Source organism: Gymnoscopelus braueri, assembly GCF_963280865.1.
Source record: "Gymnoscopelus braueri genome assembly, chromosome: 8".
Classification (NCBI taxonomy): Eukaryota; Metazoa; Chordata; class Actinopteri; order Myctophiformes; family Myctophidae; genus Gymnoscopelus; species Gymnoscopelus braueri.
In genome coordinates this window covers 14,835,630-14,863,223 of record NC_137609.1, presented here as the reverse complement: position 1 = coordinate 14,863,223, position 27,594 = coordinate 14,835,630, and the positions used below count along the sequence as shown (strand labels likewise).

The window sequence follows — 27,594 nt, the reverse complement described above, 5'->3', positions numbered from 1 at the left end:
ACACTAAGAAATGAGCATGCAAAATTTTAACTGGAACACTATACAAATTAAGCTTAAAAATGGGTACTTTCTCCTGATTGGCTGAGATTTTGACACCTACCGAAAAATGTTTTTTCTGTTTATTAAAGAGCTGGAGAGACAGGGAGACATCTGTTACTGAAAAAACACTCTATAGCAATGATTACTATCAGAATATAGTATTTTAACCTTTTAACAAAATACTTTTTGTTTTAACCAAAAAATATCACTTACCCTACCTTTAACTGATAACACCAACTGGAAAAGGCATACATTTTGAACCATGACTGGTGGTAGCCTGCTGTTTGGTATTGTGTAATTACATGGCAACAGTCACATTGCTCCATTGTAGTAACTCTGACATTACAGAAATGTATTGCATCATAAGAGCTATGTGTTTTTCTCTAATCACAACCATGGTCTGCTAATTGGTTTTCAGGTGTGACATTGGTTATTTCACCTGGGATCAACAATGGCCTTCAGCAAGGGATATCGAATTTACCACAAGTTGGACCCGCCTCCCTACAGTGTCATAGTGGAAACCAGGAACAGAGATGAATGTCTCATGTTTGAATCAGGAGCCGTTGCCGTTCTGTGTAAGTCATTTTGATTGGTTGGACTGCCATGGTGTTTGTATAGATTAAACATGCTCTAATTCAGCAGTTGTCAAAACGGTGTCTGTGGACCACATTGGCTTCCTTGATGAGATTTGAAGGGTGTCCCGGTAGAATGAAACAGGAAACAGGAAAGCATGCACATTTTTATTCTGATCAGAGGTATCTCTTTAATCTTTCCACATATAGAACAGACTGGTATGAATTGTGTTCTACTAAATGCAGTTCTGTGTACTGTATGTATCTGGATGTTCCTTAACCTGAAAAAGCTTGAGACCACTGGCTCTAGATACCTAGTGAACTCTAACCCCCTGTGGCTGCTTCAAGGAGTATGCAGTCCTAGATGGAAGTGGAAGAGTGGTTAGTGGTTACTGTCCTAGTGTACAAGAGTTCAGTCCCAACTACAGCCAATGCCATGTGGTCTGTCCTGCCATAGAGTACTTAAGCAAGGCACTGAGCTGTTAACATGCTTGCTTATTGTTACGAGTTGCTACTGATAAACTAATTTAGATAGACAGATAACCCCCAAAATGTAAAAATATGTATCTGTTGGAGTAGTATCTTCAACTGTGCAGTGATGGACAAGCATCTAAGGCAATGATTTGATTTATATAATTTTTTCTTCTTCTTCTGACTCATAGCGGCAGCAGAGAAGGATGCAATTAAAAACACATACACCAAGATGGTCGATGCCTATGGGATTCTGGGGGTCCTTCGTCTTAACCTGGGTAAGTCACTAAAACCTGTCTTGTACTTGCAGTACACTGCGATGAGGGGAAGATACTCTACAGACCCCACACGAAGAGCCTAGGTTATGACCACCTTGTCCCATGTAGGCCCCTTTGACTGCTTACCAGTAAGCTGCTTTGAGTGCTTTCTCTTGCCCTCCACGTGACCTTGAGGGCTCTGTTATCACGACAGGGTGAACGCCATGCAAAAGATTACAGCTTGCTCTGTCTGAGATCACCTTGATCTGGCTGGCCTGTGTTGTCCAAATAAAGTGAAGTTATTTTCTTTTCTTTTTAAACCTGAAGCTGCCTTCATCGACAATGCACTCTCCTCCTCTTTCTTTTACATTCATTCTTACCAAACCTTCATATCCCTTAACTTATCTATTGCACTTCTTATCACTCCTTTTTCTTTCCTGTGTCCTGGCTTGCATCAATCAATCAATCTGTCCTCTATCTTCCCCTCCACATTCTGTCTATTTTAGAGCAGCATAATTAAATATTTAAATGGGTTAGACTAACATTACGTTGATTTTGACAACATAATTACAAAATTGCAATAGGCAGCAATTTTGACAGTGTTTGAGATGGTTTCCTTAACAACACATTCTCTGGTTACAGCAATGCATTTTCAGTTTATTAAAACTGTGCAAATTCTAAACCATAGCATTCACTAAGTCCTTTTTTTATGTGTAGCTATTTTCCACATAAATTATGTTGGAAAAGCCATGTTCGCATTTCTTATCAAAAGAAAATCACAATGTGGTTGCTTTATTGTCATTTGTACATGCAGACATGTAGTTAGAAATTCAGATGTCTTTGAAACATTTTACAATAACAGTCAAGACATACAGTAACATACGCAGACAAGTTAAAAAAGTACACATTGGGTCCATGCACAACACTTTAAGTTTAGCAGTGGTTGGCATTCAGTGCTGAAACCTGCCACTGGGTTATAAACTCTATTGTCTGGATAATCCCATCCCAGCTTGTCTGAAGATTCTCTCACAGATTCTCTATTGACAGAGTCAATAGAATGGAGTTCTAAACCAATAATTTAGCTTGCTGACTTAACAACACAATCTTTCCAGTCTTGTCTTCGTGTGTGGTGTTCCCATACCATGAAAGGAAGGAAAGATTAGGACACTTTCAATCATAGAAAGGTAGAAAATATACACATCTCAGCTTGAAAGATTAAATAAGACATTATGCACTATATCCGAAAAAGATTATTTTAGGGCAGTTGCAAGTTACAGTACGTGTGTGCGGGGACTCCTTCATTCTGGTAAGGCCTGAGAGACATCTTAGAAAAGCTGGGACACTATCATTATTGTTGGTATCATGCAGTGCAGTCATATGGGCTTGGGCACCTCTGTGTTTCTCCCCGGCAGGAGACTCCACCATGCTTCACAGTCTAGTGGTGGTGACAGGGTGCAGCTCAGTGGGGAAGGTCCAGGACTCTGAGGTGTTCCGGGTCACACAGACGGATTTTGTGTCCCTGAAGAATGACCCGGGAGATGAGGACCGTATCGCTGAGGTGCGAAAGGTGCTGAACTCTGGACACTTCTACTTCGCCTGGTCTTCCAGCGGGGTCAGCATGGACCTGAGCCTCAACGCTCACCGCAGAATCCTGGAGGACACCACAGACAACCGCTTCTTTTGGTAGGAAGCACCATGGCTTTCATTTTAGGTTCTGATATTAGTTTTTAGTATGTTTTAGAAAGCCATTTTTGCAGTCAATTAGATTGACATTTTGGAGACAGGAAGCAGAAATTGGAGAGACGGAATGATACCATCAAAACTGGAATGTTGTGATTTGTGCTTATGTGGTATGCAGTTTGTGGAAAATAGGAAAATAGGTGGATTTATTGCGTCACATTTTAATCGTGAAGCCGGCTGAAAAACGATTTAATTTCATAGATAAGCCTGGTTAAGCTTGTTGGTGTTTCTGTAGGTGTGTGTGGGGTGATTAATTTGTGGGTTTGTGTATTGTCATTGTTTGGCCTGTCTTTCTTGATTTTTAAATCATCTCACTGTTGACTGAACAGGAACCAGTCTCTTCACCTCCACCTGAAGCACTATGGGGTGAACTGTGATGACTGGCTGCTGAGGCTGATGTGTGGAGGGGTGGAGATTAGGACCATCTACGCAGGACACAAGCAGGCCAAGGCCTGCATCATCGCCCGCCTCAGCTCAGAGAGGGCTGGCACCAGGTTCAATGTACGGGGAACCAATGACGATGGACAGGTAGCCAACTTCGTAGAGACGGAACAGGTGGGTCAGACCTCTACACACAGTTCCTGTTTTATTCCTGTTTTCCTGTCCTCTCTTCCTTTCTTATTAACGGAACTGTGATTAACAATGTTTTTCAATCTTTGTAATTGTGTATGTTATTTTCAAATTAAATACTTGTATCAGTTGGAGGAAGCATTATGCAGCCATAGATCAATTGACATTGTCCCCAGATAAGCATTGCCATCTGTCTGCTTCCAACAGGTGATTTTCCTGGATGATAAAGTGTCGTCATTCATCCAGATCCGTGGATCCATTCCTTTGTTCTGGGAACAGCCGGGAATCCAGGTAATGGGAAAACACTTAACAGTACGAACAGAATCACTTAAATGATTTAATAGATTTTCTCGTACATGGAAGTTTACTCATTAGGGCACATGTAACATACAACTGTAAAATGAATAGAAAGTGGAAGAAAAATGTAAAATATCTCATTTAGAGAGTGACCCTGAGGAATGGAGGGAGGGGGCTCTGCTCTACAACACACTTTGTTAATATAGAGAAGTACTCATTATCACAGTAACTGCTCTAACATCAACAATAAAATATGTTGCAGAGGAGGCTTGTTCATTAACTTGAACCCTAGCGTCCCTATTTTGGGCATGTCGTCATAGGTGAGAATTGTAAAATATATTAAAAATAGCCAATCTACAATCTCACAAAGCGTTCCATTGAAACACGATATGAGCTTGCATATATCGGGCTAAGTTAAGTGGTTAACTGCTTGAATGTGTATACAGATACACAAATGCGTAACTGGATCATATAGAACATTCATCAGCTATTTCAAAACGTTTCTAAAAGGAGGACTGAATGTTATCTAAAAAATGTTTGGCATGTGTGCCTGTTTAGACAGTGTAAACAATAGTCTGGATTGCTTAGGGCAGGGTAGGTGCAGGAAACATGCAGGAAATGGGCCAGTGGCTACCAGCACCACTGTGTCTACGTTAGAAGTAGTAGTTCCAAACCCTTAACCATAGTTCCCGTTTTAACAACCTGTTTGTCCATGCTGTGTGTTCAGAAAAAGTCCATTAAGGGTGTTTTGTTGCACCTGAATGAGAACCGACACCCTAAAGGAACGGATGAGAACCCTCACCTGGTATAACAAATCCCATATTTATTTTGTTTTTGCTCTGCAACTCTGCTGGTGATGGCTTCTCATACTGCCAGACACAGATCCCCTCTGTGCTTTGCCAAAGGTCAATGGGGGTCATGGTCAAAGCTGTCACCTAATTCCCAAATGACTTTTCACTTTCACAATACCTACCTCCCTCCTCCAATTTGTTTACAATACAATACAATACAATTCTGGTGGCTGTGTGCGTGTGGATCTCTTCACTCCTAATGTCCTGTTAGTCGGCCCCACTTTCTCCTGGCATGGCACAGACTGGTTGGAACACACCTGATAATGGGAGAGGGTGACACTAGACGTAGCATTTGGTAAAGGGCCTTTTCTCTGTTTTCCTCAGCTCCCCGACTTCATGGGTCAGGTGAGAGTCAGAGTTATTATAGTTTCGAATTGAATATAGGAGCATAGTTTAACAGTTTTGTTCAATTCAGTCTAAATTTCAGTTAGTTTCCAGAGTGGATTTGCTCATTTCAGTTTAGTTTTATTTAATTATTTGATTAATAATATTTGTCAGGGGCAAGATTTAAGAAATTCTCAATAGTTAATACAAAATACGAACAACACATTTAATTGTGAAAGCTATTGGCTCACAGTCATGTAGACATCCCAGTCTCAATAAACAATGCTCCTCAGGACAAGACATACACAATATTGACTCAGTTAACTTACATTTTTCTATTTCAGTTAACTTTTTTTTCACACCTAGTTTTAGTTAAGTTTAGTCTTAGTTTACAATAATAGCCTTGTTGAGAGCCAGCTCTGAAAGCATCCCCCTAACAAAACCCCTTATTTCCCTGAATCATGGACTTTTCACATCCATTATAGTCCATGAGCCAGACAAGATTTCATTATCGAAAGAGTGGGCAAAACCATACCTATATTAAATTGTTCATAGGGTCAATACGAGTAAATAAATATATGATAACCTTTCCACAGGAGTAGCTTTTTCATGGTTATCACACATTTTGTTATTTTCCCCATACGTACATGACAGGTGAAAAAATGACAAAATTTAAAAAAGAGTTATCATAATGAAACTTCCTGAGTTGATTACTTACATGAAGACAATGATTTATCGTATTACAAGTTTTCTGAAATTGTATATTTAAATATTCAAATTAGGCATTTAGTCCATGAGCCAGAGCCCCAAAATTGAGCCAGATATTGAATATTCCCTCGTTAAAAACCTTTGACTCCAACATCTTAACAAAATGAAATAAGTATGTTGACTCTGGCTTTGTCCAATGTTCCAATGTTGATTCTGGAAAGTTATGCAAATGTGGGCATATTTTCCTAATGCCTAATTTGCATATTTAAATATACAATTTCAGAAAACTTGTTATATGATAAATCATGGGGGGGGGGGGGGATGTTTTCAGAGGGAATCGCAGCTCTTCTGCTTTCGCTGTATTCTAGTCCCTAAAAACCTTCACCACTAGTCGCTGCATATGGTAGGATTATTTTCTCTTCTCCGTCTGTCCAGTTCATGGTTGAGTAGGTTGTGGAGCCTGCAGCCTGTTAGTTTTCTGTGCTCACCAGAACAGCCTGTACCTGATGTGAATGGATTTACAAATTAAGCCTCCGTAGTCTAGCTGCCAAAGTTGCATAGAAGTATTTGACACAGCTGAAAATCATGGCCTTACAAAATTGAAGAACATTGCAGTCATAAAAGCCTGTGAATCCTTGAAAAGATAAGTTGCATTGGCAGATGTCAAATGGGTCATTCTGTCAATTAACAGTAGGGTTGGGTAATATATTGATATTACGTCGATATTGTGACTACTAGATCATCTGGGAGTTTGAATATTGTAATATCGTGATATTGCATACATGTTGTCTTTTCCTGATTTTAATCATATTAGCACTATTTTATTCTTCAAAATGTTTTTTTTATGGCAAAAATACCTGATCTAAAAGCTCACAATGCATTACATCGCAACATATTGTGAACTTGAAGATCGACTGTTGTTGCTATTTTAGAAACATTTGGAAAATTATTACGGGGGAAAATGATATATATTGTCACAATATCGATATCGAGGTATTTGGTCAAAAATATCATTAGATTTTGTCCATATTGCCCAGCCCGAAGTAAGTGTTAGCCTCTCCATTGTCAGACACCTGATCTGTAGCATCACTAGCTAGCTCAGCACCTCATGAAGAATGGCTCGGCAGAGTTTGGCTGTAACATGATCAGAAGTCATCCTGGGAAGTTATTAAATATGCATGGCACAGACCTGGGGGGGGGGGGCGTTATGACAAAATGGCAGCAGCATGAATCTAAATGTCTGGCCCTTGAAAGAACAGGTCTGGCTACTGTAGGAGTACAGTGAGAGGGTGAGATGCATAGAGAGAGACATACAGTGTAAGGGGGTGAGATGCAGAGAGAGACATACAGTGTAAGGGGGTGAGATGCAGAGAGAGAGAGACATGCTGTGTAAGGGGGTGAGATGCAGAGAGAGAGAGACATACAGTGTAAGGGGGTGGGATGCAGAGAGAGATAGGTGTACAGAGAGGAGAGAGAGAGATACAGTGTAAGGGGGTGAGATACAGAGATAGATATGCAGAGAGGGAGAGAGACAGACTTAGATACAGTGTAAGGGGGTGAGATGCAGAGAGAGACGTACAGTGAGAGGGTGAGATGCAGAGAGAGAGAGAGATGTACAGTGAGAGAGACATACAGTATGAGGGGGGTGAGATGCAGAGAGACGTACAGTGAGAGGGTGAGATGCATAGAGAGATAGGTGTACAGAGAGAGAGAGAGATGCAGTGTAAGGGGGTGAGATGCAGAGAGAGAGATGTACAGTGAGAGGCTGAGATGGAGAGAGAGAGAGAGAGAGAGAGAGAGAGAGAGAGAGAGAGAGAGAGAGAGAGAGAGAGAGAGAGAGAGAGAGAGAGTGAGAGAGAGAGAGAGATGAGAGAGAGAGAGATGAGAGAGAGAGAGAGAGAGAGAGAGAGAGAGAGAGAGAGAGAGAGAGAAGAGAGAGAGAGAGAGAGAGAGAGAGAGAGAGAGAGAGAGAGAGAGAGAGAGAGAGAGAGAGGCAGTGTAAGGGGGTGAGATGCAGAGAGAGGCTGAGATGCAGAGAGAGATAGGTGTACAGAGAGAGAGAGAGATGCAGTGTAAGGGGGTGAGATGCAGAGAGAGACGTACAGTGAGAGGGTGAGATGCAGAGAGAGATAGATGTACAGTGAGAGACATACAGTATGAGGGGGTGAGATGCAGAGAGAGGCATACGGTCAGAGAGTGCGTGACTATCGTATAGAACCTCAGCAGATGACAGAAATGTCCCCCAGAGGAATCTCAGTGACGATGATGATGATGATGCATGACTGGTTGGAAAAACAAAATGGATGCTTGTTGTTTATGGCCCATCTAACCCGAGTGACCGAGAGGGACAGGAGGGATGCAGACAGTTATAAATCACACGTATGGCTTTCAGATGAAAACAAGAGGTCACTGTTATTAGAGGATGAAGGGAAGAAGGGGAGGTTTGCTCGAGAGCACAGAGGAAGGACAGACTCAAGTAGAGACCTGTCCTTTGTTCTGGGAAATAGGCAGTGAGACGGCCCCACCCCAGGGCCTATTGGTTTAATTATCACAGAGCTCAAAATATTTGTGAAAATGTTTTTGTTTTTTTACTACCAAGATACATTTTCACAAATATATTTATATTTGATATATTTTAGGTACTTTGCCTCCCACTCTTGAGTATATTTTCTCCACTACATGTGTCTTTTTCTGTATGGGTAGAGTGGTTGCGTAGGTACGTACGTACGCACTTGCGCACATGCTTACAACACCTTGGTCCTGACTTGACTGTGTTAATGAGTCACTTGGCACCAATGTGTTCAGAAGATGAGAGGTAGCTGAAATGTCTGGGTAAAAATGCCTATTATGAGATGGAGTTGTTTCTGACACCAACACCAGTATCGGAAAAGCTGCCGATACTGCCTAAAATGCTGGTATCGGCGATTGAGTACAGCACGTCAGTCTACTATGCCATTCCGATACCATGTCATTTACAGTCATCAATTATTTTTGTATTTTGAATGCTTCAGTTGATATTGCACTACTGTTAATGTATTATTTACATTATATTTACTATCTTGTAGCTGCACTTCGACCATTATTTTTTATTTATAATGTTTTATTTATCCCTAGATCAGTGGTTCTCAAACTTTTTTAATTTCAAGGACCCCCATAACTCTGAGAGTGTTCAAATTACTGGTGCGTTTGGTTCCGTTTGTACACTCTCAGAGTTACAGACCTGTAAGAGTTACAGACCTGTAAGGGTACATTTGAAACCCCCACTTTGAGAGCCACTGTCCTAGATGTTTTTTTTAAATTATTATTTATTACCGATACGCAAGTTGGAAATTGGTATCGGGAAGGAATAGATGGTATCGGTACATCTCTATCAATAAAGCATACATTGTATACATATTGTATAAACTATATGTCTTTGCTTTATTGATCTCTTAATTGGCTTTTTCCCCCAGATCTGCTACCTAGAAAGAAACGGGTATCAGATAGGACATTAAGACATCTCTGTCTCCCTACTGTCTTTGTCTCTGTGTGGTTAGATGTCCCCTTGCTGCCCCTGTTTGTTGCTTTTGGTCACATGAAACGACTTCTGTTGTTATGAAGGTCTGTGTTCCTCCGACATGCGACATCTTGTCCAAAATGCGTCCTAAATCAATCCTTAATTTTCTTTGGGTCACCAGATTCTTTGTCCCGCTGCAATGTGTGTGAATGCGTACATGTGTGCGACTGTGCGTGTGTGTGTTAAAAGGATCATGGCTAATAACCCTTATATGCCTTAATACATTGTACTTGCCCTATGTAACTGAAATACAAAAATAAAAACACCTTAAATATTTTATTTATTTTAGAAATAGTTAATCTTTCACTCAATAGGGAGGGACCGCTCACGTTGCAAGTTGATGATGTCCATGTGGTGTCCAGCCCTATGGAATGTATGGAATTCATGTGCTAATAAAAAAAACGTAATATTTCCTAATTAATAAAAAATATTAATATGAGCATCAAAACAATATTTTGAATATTTTTATTGGCACATGCATTCCATACATTCCATCGGGCTGGACCACACATCATGGGCAAATGACATCATCAACTTGCGACGGTAGTTTTCCCTATTGAGTGAAAGATGAACCATTTCTAAAATAAATAAAATATTTAAGGTTCAATTTTAGTTATAGAGGGCAATTATAAGGCATATAAGGCTTATTAGCCAGGGACCCTTTTAAAGAGAGTAAAGAACAACATTGTGACTTTTCTTTTTGTCTCTGTCCTTGTCATGTTCCTCCTGCAGGTTGGCTCTCATCGTGTCAAGCTGTCCCGCGGCTTTGAGGCGAACGCGCCGGCATTTGAAAGGTAATTACAAAGTGTACGTCTGTTTTGCACCTCGTCTGGGAGAAATGGCAGCATAAATCAGAGCGATAAACAGTGAGTGCAGCACAGTGGGGCTGTTCTGCCAGCTACCTCTTGATTTTATGACGTCACCTCACCCATGGTAATGTTTCTTTCTCCATGCTTGCGTGCATGCGTGGGTAATTCTGTGTGTGTCAATTTACATCTGCTTTGACTGCCCTTCAACAGAATACTATCCTGTTTAGAGAAGGATACATGGTAGAATAGATGATAGAATGTGAACCAAACTGTGCTTGAGAGAGAATCCCAGTAGTGTGTCCTTTGCAGGTATTGTGCAGGATTATGGCTACAATTTTAATCCAGATTATTTTGCTTGATATCATAATAATCACACTCATTGTGCTTCTTTATACTGTGAGATTATTGTGTTTGTGAGCCTGGTGGTTGGAGAGATGAGTTGTACAATGTTCTGGTTATCTACGTTTGTGTAATGGTGAAGGAGAGGAGCGTGCAACAACTGATCAAATATTACTGCCAAGTTTCACAATAGCATGAAGCCATGATTTTCAATTACTTGGGATTTCATTGTGCAGCGGTACCTCCGAGGCGATTTATGGTCGAGAACACAAGGGATTACAATATAATTCAGGTATTTAGCAAACGCTTTTATTCAAAGTGACTTGCTTTGCAAGATCAGAGTAAAATGAACGCATGAACGCAAGTCAACAAATGAGGGTAAGTGGACATAGAGACCACCATAGAGGGTAAATAGGGAGCAAAGATAAACAATTGTGCAAAAGTGCTATAAAGTAACTAGGATAGAAGGTAAACATCAAACCTAGCATCTATCTATCTGAATAACACTAGCACTAAATAATATTCCAGCATTTGTGGACAAGCAATATTATGTGAACATGTAACCCAACATATATCTGTATAGTATAACTAGCATCTATCAGAAAGAGGCAACAAGAAGTGATAAAAGGAATGTCCCAGTGGGGGAAGTAAGAGTCTAAAGAGGTGAGTTTTCAGACTGCGGTAGAAATCGGGGAGTGAGTCTGCAATCCTGACTGGGGGGGGGGGGGGGTCATTCCTCCGCTTGGGAGCCATAAGGGAAAAGGAGTGTTGGCCAGGGTGTCAAACAGCACTGGAGGGCAAAGTCACTGTAAAATATAAACAGAAATCCGTTCAAGATACAAATGTAGCTTGTGGTCAATTTCAGTACAAATAAACTAACTAGACTAGACTATTATGCAAAAATAGCAGCTCTAAATTGGCTTAGCCTAGGTCCTCATTTATTAGCATGACTGATGTTGAGGTGCACTAAAACACATACATGATGTCAAAACAAACATGAAATAGCAGTTGACCTGCTAGCATTTTGACACAGAAAAGCCTTTGTTGATACATAGCAGAGAACGGGGCGTGAAAGCAGACAGTGGTAGACTGCTGTTTGAGAGGGAAAGGTGAACAGTCATTCTCATTGCAGTACAGCGCAGAGGCTGGCAGTGGAGCTTCCATCACATTCTACCAGGTTGATTTATGACGGAAGCGGCAGTTAATGAGATGCCCAGTCATGTCTGCAACATTCCATGGCCTGCCTCTATCTGCTTTCCCTGTGTGCTTCTGTGGTGCTGGCCTACAGTACCCTTTTCAAACCAGTTTGCAGGAAGAAAGAAGAAGAAACCTGACCTAGAGTGCTGCATTGTACAGTGCATACCCTGATATCGCAAAGATGCATTGTGACATGACATTTTTGTCATGTCAAGCTGGTTGGTGTTGTGACACTGGATTATGTTCTTTTTTGAACCTCTGAATAAAGTAACCACTTAAACCCTATATAATTTGTTGTACGTCAAATATCGGAAATAGCCGATATGGCGAAAACAGCCCTACACCACTAGGCTGTGATATTGCTTTACCTTAATCCTGTGTCGTGTGTTGGGTGTGTATTTGTTGGTGTTTTCCAGGCACTTCATTGCTCTGCGGAGACTGTATGGTAAACAGGTGATCCTCAACCTGTTGGGGAGTAAAGAGGGAGAAAACATGCTCAGTAAAGCATTCCAGGTGAGAGGAGACATTTTGGATGCAATGTTCCAAATTTGACGTCACATTACACTTATACTTTAATGTATGATAATAAAAAAAAAAGAAGCTATCTAGGCTCGGTCAAAATGGTTTGAAAACATCATGACCGTCAGAAGTTGGTAGCTGGCACATAAAGCTTACTTTTCATCCATGCTGGAAGACCTCTGTTTTGTTGAAAGGCACTTGGTTGTCAAAGTGCATTCCAAAAAAACAAAAGTCTGTTCCAGATGCGTTCGCTGGTGTTGTAGCACATGAGGCTCCAAACACCATGAAGAAATTACATTAGACAGTTGGCTGCTTTCCACCTCGTGAAATACGTGCACACCACTTAACTCTTGTTGATAAAGAGCAATTGCAACACTGCTATAAGTGTAATGTAATATATCTTGTAATGTCCTGAATCCCATCAAGACACTTTTATTCATTCACAGACGATACACCCAAGCAAACCAACATCATTAATATCCTTTCGATAATGGACTTGACTGTCACTGTTCTCTCAGGCCTTTGGCTAATTAAAATTGTGTTAAGGATAATGCATTTACATGTATGGTCAAGCCCAATGTACGACAGTTAACCAATCCCATTGCAGTCCTCTAAATTAATATTAGCATTTCTAACTAAGTATTAAGTCACACATCAAAAGCAGCTCACTGTGTTTCCTCTCACCATCCCTCCTCAGAGTCACCTGAAGGCGTCGGAGCACTCCGGTGCCGTGAAGATGATAAACTTTGACTACCATCAAATGGTGAAGGGAGGCAAGGCCGACAAGCTCCACAGCGTCCTGAAACCCCAGGTCAGCAAGTTCATAGACGACTGTGGCTTCTTCTACTACTCAGCAGAGACCGGCATCACCAGGTGATCACCTCCAGTCCACACACCACAAAACCCATTGAACCCACACAATGGACCAGTTGACATTCACTACATTACAATGAACCATCACCAGGTGATCCTTTCCACGCACCACCATTCACCACCACCATTAACTTTTTCTGTTTTGGGATACAAGTCCAGACTCCTCCCAAACTCTATATACAGGGTGCAATAGAATGTAGATTATGTCTGTATGCAAGGTGTAATATAATCTATATGCTGTTCAGTTCCTCCCTGACTCCATATAGGAGTGTAATACAATATAGATTGTATTACACTATTATACAGAATCTAGAATCTATTACACCCTGAATATACTCCAGGTATCAAGTATATAGTCGAGGAGAAGTAGAATCTAGATTTTGTTATACCGTGACTTACTGTACCATACAATAGACCAATTATTTTGTTTACAAACATTGATACAGATCCACAAACCTGTTGTTTTGGGGACATACAGTATATACTTACAACGGTATTGCGTACCGAGAATATCTGACATACAAGCTCACAGCCGCGTCGCGGATGCGACCGTTGTGAGCTTGGAGGTCTGCTATTCTCGGCTGTTCTCTGCGCACGACGGAGCATAAATTAGGCTTGATGGGCTGCAGCTGTGCGAGCAAGAGCAGGCTCTGGTGCCGTGATCATAGAGCGCTCCCTCTGGTCTAATGACAGCGACTGGAGGTGGGGTTTGGAGGACAACTGCTTTGAGAATTGCTATTATTGTTTACACACAACAGAAACCAAGTAACACATATTATCACTATACACATATTATATACCAAGTATCACATAGTAACAGATTACATTTGTACACAGGTTACATTTGTACACTCTCAGAACACTTAGGATATGTCTCTATGCACACATCAAACTCACTCTGAGACCTCTGGTTTGTGTTTTCAGGACTCAAAGTGGAACCCTCAGAACCAACTGTCTGGACTGTCTAGATCGAACCAATAGTGTCCAGTCCTTCTTTGCCTTGGAGGTAACACCACCTGTCCCGTTTTAATATATGTTTTATATGCAGACAAAAATAGAATTGTGCATAATGGTATATTATAGTTATATACACTTAGACAAAAACACAATTGTGTATAGTGTTATATTATAGTTATACTGTAGACAAAAATACAATTGTGTATAATGGCGTATAGGCCTGTCCCCGACTAAGGATTTCTATAGTCTGATTGGCCAACTGTTGCCTATAATCGACTAATAGTGGACTAATGCAACACCAAAAAAATAAAACATATATATATATATATATATTTCTTTTTTTGGCATGATTCGACTGAGATTGGCAGTCGAATCAGTCTGATTCGATTCGACTGCCAATCTCTCAGTCGAATCATTCAAAAAAGATGTTATCCAATAGAGGAACATTCTATTTGGGCTGTAGGGGTGCTTAATGTCTGATTTAACATATACTTGCTTGGTTTCTCCAAATAAATCATGATGTTTATCCTATTTTTGGCAAACTATTACTTAATTAATATAACAAATTAGGCCAATCTCTCAATCGAATAATGAAAAATGTGACCATAATTCGACTAAGAGATTGACAGTCGACTCAGACTCCCCTCAACTGATTAGTCAACTATTCGAATAATCGAGGTCAGGTCTAGCGTATTGTAGTTAAAGCTGTAATCATAACTTTTGATGATATTGCTTGCATATTCTGAGTGAGACTTGTGTTCAATATTATTATTTTTCTTTTTACATCAATGAAGTGTTCAACAGTTGAACATATGCCATTATCAGTTTTCCAAGTAAGATCTAATCTGGCTAATAAGTTATTCACGTGAGGTGATAAAGACAGTCTGGTATGTTTTTAAATATTTCATTAATTTTGGCCATTCATGAATGAATGGCCATGCTTTCCCTCTCTCTCCCTCTCTCTCCCTCTCTCTCTCTGTCTGTCTGTCTGTCGGTCGGGTAGATCAAGCATGATTTAATAGTGAGAGAGCGAGCATATCACCACACAGGTGTAGCCACTAAATGCTCTGATTGCAAGGGGGGGCAGCCGCACTGAGGAACCGGACAAATCCTGATGCTTGCATTATAAGCTGTAGCCTTGATTGCATTTGAATAAAAACATATTTGATACACATACTGTAAGTAGGCTATCACCCACTTGTTACTGATTATAGAGAATGTAATGACAATCACAATCTCTCACAATCTCAATTCAAGTGCCGCCACGCAGTGTTACACATCAACTCTGCAGCCGCACGGAGGCGCTTGGACACTATAGCCTACCTGACGTTTGCGCCATACGCTCTAGCCGTTAATTACCTTTCAATAAAACCATATTTGATAGACATAATTATCACCCACATGTTACTGATTATAGAGAATGTTATATTATTGTAATCCGTTATTGATTTCCTGCGCAATTTGTTAATCAAACAGTTCTAACTCAAGTGTGTGTTTGGAGCGAATGGCATGCATAGCGCTCAAATCATTGTCTTTAAATAGACTAACATCTTATATACCGTAAACACAATTGACACAAGGCATTGACACTCTCACTTCTGCTGATTATAGACAAATTTTAATCCCAGAGATTCGTTGAGAATTAGGAGTGAGGGAGCCTCCCGACTCCCAACATTTCCAGGACATAAGAGGGAGGAAGAGAACGCACGCACTTACTCAATTTGTTTCACTTCTAAGCTACGGGAAAAAACACCTGTAAAAACCTCTACCGGTATTTTATATCATTGGATTAATGAAGGAATAAGTATTTGAAATGCCACCTAGGGTAAACAAAGTGTCGCGTCTGTGATGCGTTGTGAGCTTGTAGATCTGCTATTTTCGGTGCACGACACCGCCATGTAACGAAATATAAATTAGGCTAAAAAAACTGAAACTAATCGCCGGGGACCGGGACGTTTATTTGGACGGGGCGTTTAATACGCAAAATGGTGTCAAACCCCCGGCGGTATTAGGTAGGCAGTGGCTATTTGTGGTAGGGCTACTATTTGGAAATATACGGTAGTAGCCTGTATATTATAACAGTATATTATAGAATGAATTCATATCATTGTGAATGCTCATCACGTACAATCTTTGCTAATTGACACAGTATGAGTGGGGTTTTAAAATAACATGGACACTTTTGTTAAAATATGCCATTTCATTTTCATTCCAGGAAAGCAATGTTAATATCTTTTTACTTACTTGCACATGCTCTCGCATGCACTTTCTGACGTTGAAGGTTCAATCGTAAGTCCTTTTTAGAATAGAAATTTTACATTTTAAATTGCGTTGTGGGATGGAGGATAACTGATTTAATCAGTGACAGACCCTGGCCTGAGTCAAACTATAACTGGACTCAGAGGACTGGACTCTGAGCTGGGTGTGGCTGTGTTCCTGTTGTGCAATGAGGAAATCGAGGCACAACAGGATAAATCAGTCATCTCCTCAAACATTCAGGGAGAGCATATGGTTTTCTGTCCGGACAGTGGCTGTGACTGCTTAAATCAGCCATCCTCCATCCCACATGCGTCCATCACCTTTTAATTTAATTCTGGACCTATAAACATTTGACCAAAATAGGCAGATAGTATTTTGATATAAAACCTTTGGACCTCTTATCTTGTTTGATATCTTTACAGCCCGTTTGTTTTCTTATATTTATTCTCTTTAATTATGTTTCTCTATAATTTTCCTTTGTTTTTTATCTTTGATGCTTTGTAACAAATCTTTGCATCGGGGTCCAGCGGGAGCCACACAGATCTTGCTTGGGCAGGTGGCTTTTAAATAATTGTGGTAAGGAATGGGTGGGCAAAAGAAATCAGCACATTTATCTCATGGCTAAATGCAGATGAAAAGGTTATTTCAAGACGTGTGTGCATAATGCATCCATTTAATAACCTACTGTCAAGCCGTAAGTCCATCCGAGCCCACTGTGTCTCTGTCCTTGGTGCTGTAATGGCCATATCTCTGACTCTCTATCTTGTATTAACATGATTATTACTTGTTTGTTACACCTGCAACAAGCCCGTTGGTGTAACCATTAATGCACGGCTACCCTTTATTATTTATAGCTCCCGTAATTCATTATTATCTCCTCTCTCTTCCCTTCTTTTTAGATGTTGCCAAAGCAGTTGGAAGAGCTGGGTCTGACCGAGAAGCCCCAGCTGGTGGAGAGGTTCAAGGAAGTGTTCAGGACCATGTGGTCTAGCAACGGAGACTCTGTCAGCAAGATCTATGCAGGCACTGGGGCTCTAGATGGCAAAGCCAAGGTACACACTGAACAACAGGCTGAACACGCACACATCAGACACGAGCACAAAACACACACCAGAGACCTTTGTGTGTCTGTGTGACTCAGGATCTGAGTGCGACAGATCCTGACCAGTTTTACTAGTTCTGAACAATAACCGTGCACATTAAATGCATGGCCTTTGCTGTGTGAAATTGCTCCTCTGTCTTTTTTACCCCCTGAAGGTTTTATTTGATAAAAGTTTATTAATTGCAGTCGAAGCGGTCTGCAATTCAGCGGGGCCAGCCTGCCTCTGCGATAGATAGCTGGAGGGAATCCTAAACGTACACACACACACACACACTCACGCACACACACTAGGCTTGTGCCGATTGGTGATTGTATCATAAGTATATCAATATGAACAACTTACTATGTCGTACAAATATCTAGAATATGCACTACTATGCTTTTAGATGTGTTTCTGATGGACTGGTAGCTGTTAGGTGGCTCTGTTAGGTCCTTTCCATGGTTCAGGCATCTCAGTTCTCCACGTGCCTTCAAAAAAACTTTGCTCTACGCTCCATAGGTTATGACTAGTTAATGTTATGCTTATGATTTGGATTGTGATATTAAAGCTAAGATAATGTTAAATGGAACATCAGAATCCCTTTATTTGTTTCTCTCCCCATGTACTTACATACATAAAGAAAATGAAATACCGTTCCCCCTCAGTCACTTGCAGTGCAACATAAAACATCAAGCCTATCTAAGAAACCAAAACAGCATCCTGTGATAAGCACTAAGCACAGACGGACTTTTAAAAGGGAGTCTGAATAGAGGAGACTTTGTTATTGAATCGATGGTTTTTAATGTTTCACCTTTGGCATCTTAGTAAAACCCATAACATTCCCAAAATGATAGGCTTTATGTTCCTTTGACATTTAAAGATCGTCCATGCAGGCATTCATTTCTCTGAGCTCAGTGCTGTGACGTAGCTCCCCTTGTAAAAGACAATGGAGGCTTATTAGCTCCAATAATGGTCTTTTATTAAACTCTCAATAACGGGTTCACTTCCAAGTCTCAAATAAAACTCCCTGTGTCCCTGCAAGCCACAGGTCCAACTCTATCTCAAAACAAAACACATGCAATCCCTTCTGCAACCCAGATTACCGTAATTACTCTAAGCTCGTGCATCTTTACTGTACTGTATACACGAATCCACGGAGCGCTGCCCTGCGCACAGCCATTGCTGCGGTGTCAACGCTCCGCATACGCGACACCGCAGCAATGGCCGCCTACAGGCAGCTACAGGCAGCGCGTGTGTGGATTCGTCTATATGACACCCCCTAGTCATGTCGCCCCCTGGCAATTTGACCATGTATCACTGATGTTTAATGGCCACAAATCACGATATATGAAGACGTATACACACACACACACACACACACACACACACACACACACACACACACAGACACACACACACAAAACTGTCCTACTAACTGTGTTAATTTTGTTGACTAAGACTAAAAGACTAAGATTTTGATATTTAGTCGACTAAGACTTGACTAAGACTAAACGATTTCAGAAGACTAAAATAGGACTAAAACCAAATGGTGTGTTATTCAAAAGATAAGACTAAATCAGAATTTGCTGTCAAAATTAACACTGCCTACTAATGCATCCACAACTCCCAGGGAGTTTTTCACTCCCTTTTCACATTCACACTTAACCCTAATTAAATATTCCATTAACAGTTTTGCATACTTGTGAGTAGGCTACTTAGTGTGTAGAAGTGTGTATCTCTGTTTCTGAACTGTCACTGTGTGCTGTTTCTTCTCTGCTGTCCTCTGGACCTCTCTCTTCCTGTGTGGTAAGTCAACGAAACAGTCCATGTCGTACTTGTGCCGAGCATACGCTTCTGCTGCTGTGCTGATCCTGTGTGGTTGAGGGTATTGTTTGGGTGTCTGTGTGCCTGTGTGCACGCACGCACGTGTGTGTGTGTGTGTATGTGTGTGCGCACGCGTGTTTTATGCGTGTGCGCGCACACTGGTACAATCTGCTGCCGGTACAATCTGTTGCCGCTGATTTGGGTTCTCCTAATCAGGGACAGCCCTGGGAGAAAATAGAAGGTCTCTCTACTGAATTACTGTAATGTAACAAAAAAAACTCTTTCAAAGCAAATGGGCAATGTCAAGCACTCTCTGTGAAGTACACGTTTATACAGACATAATCAGTTCCTTAAAAACAAAAGCAAACATTTTCTTTCTTTTTTAATTAACATTTTAATTTCTAACTCATTGTAAACACTTGTAGTTAATGAGATATTATTATAAACCGGTTATAAACAGTATAGCCCATAATGTGATTAACGTGTACATAATTGACAGTGTTGACCAAGCCAAACCGTCAGTGTTATTTCAATTTCCTTACTACAGCACCATATCAATGATGGAAAATGAACATTTATGATATGATGATTTCTTTTTGATAAAAAGTGATGAATCAAACAAACCACTCAATGCACCAGAGTCAAGTCGTTAACTGGTCTATCACATATCGTGTACTGTATTCATCAGCTCTCATGATTGAAATGGGCCATAAACTGTCATCTTTTACTTACGTTTTCTCCTCCTTTGTGCTCATTTTGTGGGAAAGGTACAGACTTAACTTTTTACCCCTCCACACAGAGTATAGTACAACTCATTTTTGTTCTCTTCTCTTAGGTGGGAAAGCTAAAAGACGGCGCTCGCTCAGTGACCAGAACAATCCAGAATAACTTCTTTGACAGCTCCAAGCAAGAGGCCATAGACATACTAAGGCTGGGCTCTACGCTCAACAGTGACCTGGCAGACAAAGCCAGGGCACTGCTCACCACCGGCAGTCTTTACGGTAAATCCCACGCAGGGTGCAGATCTACAAACTCACTAAGCATCACAACACGGTGCGTTGTTGTGAGTGTTTAGGTCGGCTAAGAGATTTGGTGTATAGGGAAAAAAGGAGGGGGCCTACTGTAGCCCATAACCCTGGTCAAGAAATATAGCGTTTAAGGAATGCTCATCACTTGAGTGCACTTTCTTTTAAATAGCATAGTGTAGTGTAGTCGGAATTAATATTACAGACTTCATAGTAATTCCCACGCAACATGTGTTTATATTAATTAATAATATTGAATGCTCATCACCTACAATCTTTATGGTAATTCACAGTATGAGTCACAAGTGGGGTTTTTAAATAGCACATTATATATAGGGTATACAGTCTATAGTGCATGTTGACCGCCTCCCATTGTATATTCACAATATTGTGAAGCACTTTGAGCTTATACATAATGTAGGATAATACAAGTGTTATTTGTATTATAGTTAAGTTATGCTGTGGGATAGAAGGGCACTCTCTCCTCCTGTTTGAAGCGAGAGTTGTAATCTCTTGTGAGTCAGCACTCTGTCCTGGATAGATAAATGCTGACTCACCTCTGCAGGCATTATCTGTTTAACACGCCCTTCTCTTCCTTCTCCCTTTTGCTGTCGTTCACAATCTTAGTCACTGAGCCTGTCTTGCAATCAGGTATAGTAATCACCAAAACTGTCCCCAACCGACAGATGGCTGTAGTGTTTTCATCCCATGACTTAAGGATGATTTATGCTTCTTTACTCGCAAAAGTGTAATTAAAATATTTGGCGAGCGACACTTGTCGAGAGGTGACGAAGCATACATTTGCCTAAAAGTTCCCCCCACCAGACCCAGACTGTGTTCCCTTTTCCTGGATGTGTTTTTCAGTCAGATATTGAAGTTGTCTTTCTGTTTGTGTTCCATCCTTTTTGATAGTGTTTCACTGGTTATGTTTTGTCCCCCTTCCCAAACATTAGTTCATACATTTTTTTTAGTTGGTTTTGGTAATGGTTTAATTGTATTGTCTAATGGCCCTCACAAAGTAGGGCACTCGGGTTGTTACATTATACAAAGACACTGGGTAATGCAAGTGTGCTCTGAAGTTTACTGCACTACTTGTATGTAGTGTAGTCATAACTATATCATGGCTTTAATTCATAAGTTGAACCATTACCATTGCTTAAATTTTGTTTTATTAGGACATTTGACACCCAACACCCACAGTTTTTTGAAGGCTCTCCCATTAGTTTCATTCTGCATGCACATAAACATTTGATATGTGTCCCTTTTGTTGTGTTAGAATGTGTTCCCATTGGTTTCATTGTGTTTTTTACTCTCCTCACTAGGCCTGTCAAAATGATCACATACGGTAATCACCTAATCGCAATTATTTGAGATAATCTAAATCATTTTGGCATAATCGTTTCCATATTGAAAAATGTTCTTACATTTTCAAACATTTTCCAAAAATAGCAGATCTACAGATCAACGAGTCGTGATGCAACACGTAGTGAGCTTGTAGATGGGCTATTTGTAAAATATCTTTTGGAAAGTATAAAATAATTAAATATATCAGTCATTTCTTTATATATTTTAGTTATTTATCAAATTTGCCTCACAATTTTCATTCATATGTTACAATGTTCAATGCCAAAAACACAATTCAATATTTAATCACAATTATTTGTGTGACAATTAATCGTCAAGTAAAATGTCATGATCGTGACAGGCCTACCCATATGCGCACACACACACACACACACACACACACACACACACACACACACACACACACACACACACACACTAACATTCTATCTCTAGTTCCATGCACTCATCCTCCTGTCCCCTTATCCTGCAGCCTCTCCCAGAGTGTTGCTAGGTATGTGTCAGAGTCATCGTAGGTACACCCGGCCCAAACAGATCAGGGTGGCCGTTGGCACCTGGAACGTCAACGGAGGAAAACAGTTCCGCAGCATCGCCTTCCGCAACCAGACGCTCAACGACTGGCTACTAGATGCTCCAAAGAAGGCAGGATACGTTGATTTCCAGGGTAAGTCACTGTGAAAATAACACTATAAATTAAAAGTTTTTCCAGTGTTCAGCTTGGATTTGAAAAGTATCAACCTAAAGTGTCTTGTCACTTGTAAATATGTCTGATTCAAACCATATTTATTTGTTTCACTCAGTGTTTTTTTTTATTCACTCACAGACAGCAAAGCCAATCCCATTGATCTCTTTGCCATCGGCTTTGAGGAGATGGTGGAGCTGAATGCAGGAAACATTGTCAATGCCAGGTATGTGTCCCAGTCTTCAACCTGGAAGCTAATTGAAGCTGACTTTAGCATCCAGAGACTCGTATAACTCAATGACAGCCTGTCTCTTTCCTGTCTTTTGTAACATGTTGTAAGTTGTTTTGACAAGTGAATTAAAAGATGACGCATTGCCTTTCCTCAGTCAGGCACTATTCAGTCAACATCAGTCAGTCAACATGTCAATACGATATCATGTTGCCATTCTAATTCTCTCTCTCTCTCTCTCTCTCTCTCTCTCTCCGTCTCTGTCTCTCTCAGTACCACCAACCAAAAGCTGTGGGCTGCTGAGCTACAGAAGAATATTTCTCGGGACCATAAGTATGTGCTGCTGGCCTCAGAGCAGTTGGTGGGAGTGTGTCTGTTTGTATTCATCCGCCCACAGCACGCCCCCTACATCAGGTACTTATAATAATGACATTTTATTTGTATACTGTAACCCCGGGGCTCTCCTCTAGACAATACACACATCTTGGATTCAGGTTGAGCTCCAGACATTGGTATTGTCAGTACCAGTACCACCTCTGTACTCTACAGCAGGTGTACCTTATTCAGTTGTAACCCTGTGGGTGTTTTGAGACCTGCTTTTCAGTCACGGCCTGACAATTTCAATGTCAGACAATTGTGTGTGTTATGAGTACAAGCGCATCCACACAGAACGCCTATATTACGCAGTGATGCAATTTTTATTCGGAACGAGGTCTATTTTTCACCACAAATAAAAGGCATCAACTACATGAATTGTCCCATCACTTTCCCGGTGTGTAAAAACCTTTAGTGTTGAAAAGTATTTTTTCAATTGTCTCTTTACTTGAGTGTTGAAGAAGGTACAGTTCAAATTAACCAATAAACTGCACATATACAAAAGTTGCATTGTATCTGTGTGTGTGTGTGTGTGTGTGTGTGGCAGGGATGTTGCTGTGGATGTGGTGAAAACTGGAATGGGCGGGGCTACAGGCAACAAAGGGGGCGTGGCCATCCGACTGTTGTTCCACACCACCAGTATTTGTTTCCTCTGCTCTCACTTCGCCGCCGGACAATCTCAAGTCAAAGAGAGGAATGACGACTACAATGAGATCACACGCAGACTCACCTTCCCCATGGTAAGCAGAACTGAGAGGATTTTTTTTCATGCATACTTTTAATTCATTGAGTGCCCAAATTATTAACACATTGACCGCCGGGCCCGTAGTTCTACGGGCCGTTAAATCCAACGCTTAAGCGCCGATCCCGTAGCCTACGGGCTGTGGTGCTTTTTCCTTTTTTTTTAAATTTTCCGGTACGGCACATTTCATTGTAACACCACCGGAAACAGAATTATTTGGGATCCGGTTTTGACGATCACGCCGGCTCCCATTCTAAAGTCTACACTGAAACGCCATTTTCTTCGATTGTAGTTTTTCTCCTCGCTGATCACTGTTTAACATAAACCGTTCTAACTCAACAATGGATGCCCCGTTTGACACGTGGTTTGGACTGGTAGACACAGGGAGATGTCCGCGATGTTTACAAACAGTGCACAGATCAATCTTAAGGATTTTAACGACGTCTATGGCGACGTGAAAAAAACAAAAAACAACAATAAAACGTTGGCACTGGTGAGTACATTATGAGATTAACCTCTGGCGGTCAATGTGTTAATATCTATTTCTAGCCATTACAATTGTTATTTTTTTAGTAAAAAAAAAGTGCTTAGGAAGCGAGATACCGCCTTTTTCAGTTATAAGTTAAACAAGGAGTGGATGGAGGTGCAAATCTTCAGATAATATCATCTTTTTTTTCTTCTTTTTTTTCTTTTTTTTTCAAAAACATGTGAAACACGTTAATGGCACGTTGCACCATAGCGCTAAAACACGTGAAACACGTTAATGGCACTCAATGAGTTAAGAAGTGCTTTTCAGTATTCACCCATCATAAAATGCTGAACCAGGCGATGAGGGCAAAACGCTGATATGGTTTTTTTCATAGTTTTGTGGGGCTTTTGTTTGTTGCACTTCTTTATATATTGATTTGTTGAACTGAAGATCTGCATGCCACCATGATATATGTTTTATTAATCTTTCGGAAACATTTTCTGCTATAAAGAAAAGAAAGTTGATTCTTGCTATGTCGATCAGGATTATTTCAACTGTAATATATGTATTCGTGATATATATCATGCAGCACCAGTGGACACTGGCTCAATGTTTTCTTCTGTCCTGCTCACAGGGTCGTCTGCTGGACTCTCATGATTATGTGTTCTGGTGTGGGGACTTCAACTATCGCATCAGCCAACCCAATGAAGAGGTCAAAGAGCTAATCAAACAACAGGACTGGGATGCCCTGACCACAGGAGACCAGTTAGTGGAACAGAAGAGCGCTGGACTGGTATGACTGACACGCGCGCGCGCACACACACACACACACACACACACACACACACACACACACACACACACACACACACACACACACACACACACACACACACACACACACACACACACACACACACACACAGTCCGATGTGTTTTGTAGTAACACCACCTTCACTTGACTACCAACAACAGTGAACTGAACACACAGGCCTTCCATATTGTAGTGTAACTGGACATAATGTGAACATACAACTAGGATGTTGACAGCAAAGACATTGCTGTCAGTGAGGTTGACCACTCAAGTGACGGTTTTCAAAGTGTTGATCAAGGAGCTAAGTACAATAGATGATGTTCATATGCATTGCAGACAAAATAATTTTGCATAGCAATGGATGCTACATGTGTGCAGTATATAGAACCATTAAAGGTGCCTAAACTAAGCTGAAGAACCAGTAGAGAACCTCTAAAACCGTACAGGCGCTTAACAGGTTCTTTGTAAAGCAGCAGTGCTATATAGCACCTCGTCCCAATCCATGATCCCAATGTATTGCTGAAGAACCAATATTTTTATGTGTGTATGGCTGTATGCTCATTTTTTCCACAGTGATATAATGATCGGTATTGGTTACAGAATGTATCCGCTGCACTCTTGGACCTTCTCTGCGTTTAATCCATCATAGTCCATCCTACATTTTTGGTCAACATTTAAGCTGATTTTAGTATTGCCTTTTAAATGTCTCCCGTTTTGTCTACACAGGTCTTCAAAGGGTACACTGAAGGGAAGCTGGACTTTGCCCCCACCTATAAGTACGACCTGTTCTCAGATGACTATGACACCAGCGAGAAGTGTCGGACCCCGGCCTGGACCGACCGCGTGCTCTGGAAGAGGAGGAAGTGGAACTTTGACAAGACTGGTGAGGGTGGTGCCGGTAGAGCAATTAATCTGTTGATCACGTAACCGTTAAACATAATGAGTTCAATTCCCATCTTCATATCTGTGCTACATGTCAACCCTCCTTAACACCCTCACTTTCCTGCCAACCGTTATCCTGTCTCAATTAAAAACAGAGGAACTGTACCAGATATGCTCCGCAGAAACTGAAGAGACTGAAGTGAATAACTTGATGATGAGTAATGTTTGAATCTAGATCCAGGTTTTCATTGTCCATGCAAGACCAAATACATTCAACATCACAGTGTTCCTCTGCTCAAGTTGTTCTTTGGACAATGACCTGTGAGAAAATCTGTTGAGGCTTTCTAGGTGTCCTGCAACTCTGGTTGAGAAACAGTTTTGGACACTCTAGAGTCTGCTGAAAATAGATTAATGTGTGCTCTCAGCTTTCTTCATTGTTTTCTTACACTTGAGTTTAGGGGTAAACATGCACATCAATACTCAGGTTCTCGATCCAAACCCAGCATCTATCATAAAAAATAGATTGTGATTCATACACTGTTCATACACCTGTTTCTTACAGGTATTTAATCGGAAAACGTTTTGAAACTGCGTGGGCAAAAAGCCCATGCAGTTTCAAAATGTCAGAAAGAGTCAGGCACAGACTTGAGATGTTGCCTGTATAAATCATTTTATGGGAACAATAGTGTTTGAGGCTCTATCTCTTTTCAAAGCTCTTGTTCTCGTGAATGCAATTTATATCAAACTTACACATTTTAGGGGCACTCCGGACAATCACACAGCAAGATCGCATACTATATAAATAAGGCTATTGTCCTCCTCACAGCTATCCCCAATTTTAGGCCCGATGCACGACCGCTTGTCATCCCCCTGTCCTGCATTTCCTGTCTGTCTCTCATTGTATCTGTCTGAAATAAAGCATCAATTTCCTCTCTGGATTTCCTCCTGGGATGAAGAAAATCCTGTATGAACGTACATTGCCTTACCTTAACTTGTCTTATTTTATCTCACCTGCATATATCTGTGTGTTTGACAGCTGAGGAGATGAATGTAGTTGGGGTAGCTCCTATGCCTGAGAGCGAGGACCACCCTGAATGCCCCTGGACCCCTGGCACCCTGAAGTACTACGGCAGAGCCGAACTCAAGACTTCAGATCATAGGTACAGTACAGTGAACTGGATTGAAGCTGACCCAAAGATACATGACAGCGGACAGAATGCAAAGTTAGACTTGGCTATAAGAGTAGTCCCATTATATGTTCACATATAGCAAAAATACAAATACTGTATATTTCACTTGTCTCAGAACAGACAAAGAAAATATATATTTTCAACATTTCGACTGAATGTGTGAATGTGTGGGGACCACAATATTGTGATGCATTTTGAAAACGCATTTCCGAAGTTTACATAAAAATTACTTGAAACATATTAAATGTATGTTTACAGTATAGGCAGGACCACCAGACTAATCTAACACCAATGTCTTCCTCGTTGCCTCCGTTGCCGTTCCCAGGCCTGTGGTGGCCATAATAGACGTGGACATCCTTGAGGTTGACCCCTATGCCAGGCACGAGGTGTATAAGGACGTCATCGCCCACCAGGGGCCTCCAGATGGAACCATCCTGGTGTCCCTCTGTTCCTCCGGGCCTGATGACTACTTTGATGATGCGCTCATCGACGAGCTACTCGACAAGTTCACCGATTTTGGAGAGGTCATCCTCATCAGGTGAGCGTCAGATTTGAGTATTATGAAATTGAAAACCGC

At 40.9% G+C, this 27,594-nt stretch overlaps 1 protein-coding gene across 4 annotated transcripts in view; it reads left to right on the top strand.

Moving 5' to 3' along the window:
• The window catches only part of synj1 (synaptojanin 1), a 45,647-nt gene that overhangs the window by 1,498 nt on the left and 16,555 nt on the right, over positions 1-27,594 (top strand). For 2 of the 4 annotated variants that reach the window (XM_080434580.1, XM_080434577.1), the window contains exons 2-20: positions 458-614; positions 1,274-1,360; positions 2,752-3,022; positions 3,409-3,634; positions 3,857-3,940; positions 10,118-10,179; positions 12,147-12,243; positions 12,947-13,122; positions 14,047-14,128; positions 17,238-17,390; positions 20,080-20,245; positions 22,107-22,298; positions 22,458-22,542; positions 22,819-22,959; positions 23,468-23,660; positions 24,766-24,924; positions 25,672-25,828; positions 26,864-26,987; positions 27,343-27,555. In XM_080434580.1, the coding sequence (XP_080290706.1) occupies positions 491-614; positions 1,274-1,360; positions 2,752-3,022; positions 3,409-3,634; positions 3,857-3,940; positions 10,118-10,179; positions 12,147-12,243; positions 12,947-13,122; positions 14,047-14,128; positions 17,238-17,390; positions 20,080-20,245; positions 22,107-22,298; positions 22,458-22,542; positions 22,819-22,959; positions 23,468-23,660; positions 24,766-24,924; positions 25,672-25,828; positions 26,864-26,987; positions 27,343-27,555 (2,792 nt within the window). In that variant the 5' untranslated portion in view covers positions 458-490. The remainder of the gene's footprint in view (positions 1-457; positions 615-1,273; positions 1,361-2,751; positions 3,023-3,408; positions 3,635-3,856; positions 3,941-10,117; positions 10,180-12,146; positions 12,244-12,946; positions 13,123-14,046; positions 14,129-17,237; positions 17,391-20,079; positions 20,246-22,106; positions 22,299-22,457; positions 22,543-22,818; positions 22,960-23,467; positions 23,661-24,765; positions 24,925-25,671; positions 25,829-26,863; positions 26,988-27,342; positions 27,556-27,594) is intronic. The other 2 variants (XM_080434578.1, XM_080434579.1) reach the window with 2 other exon arrangements.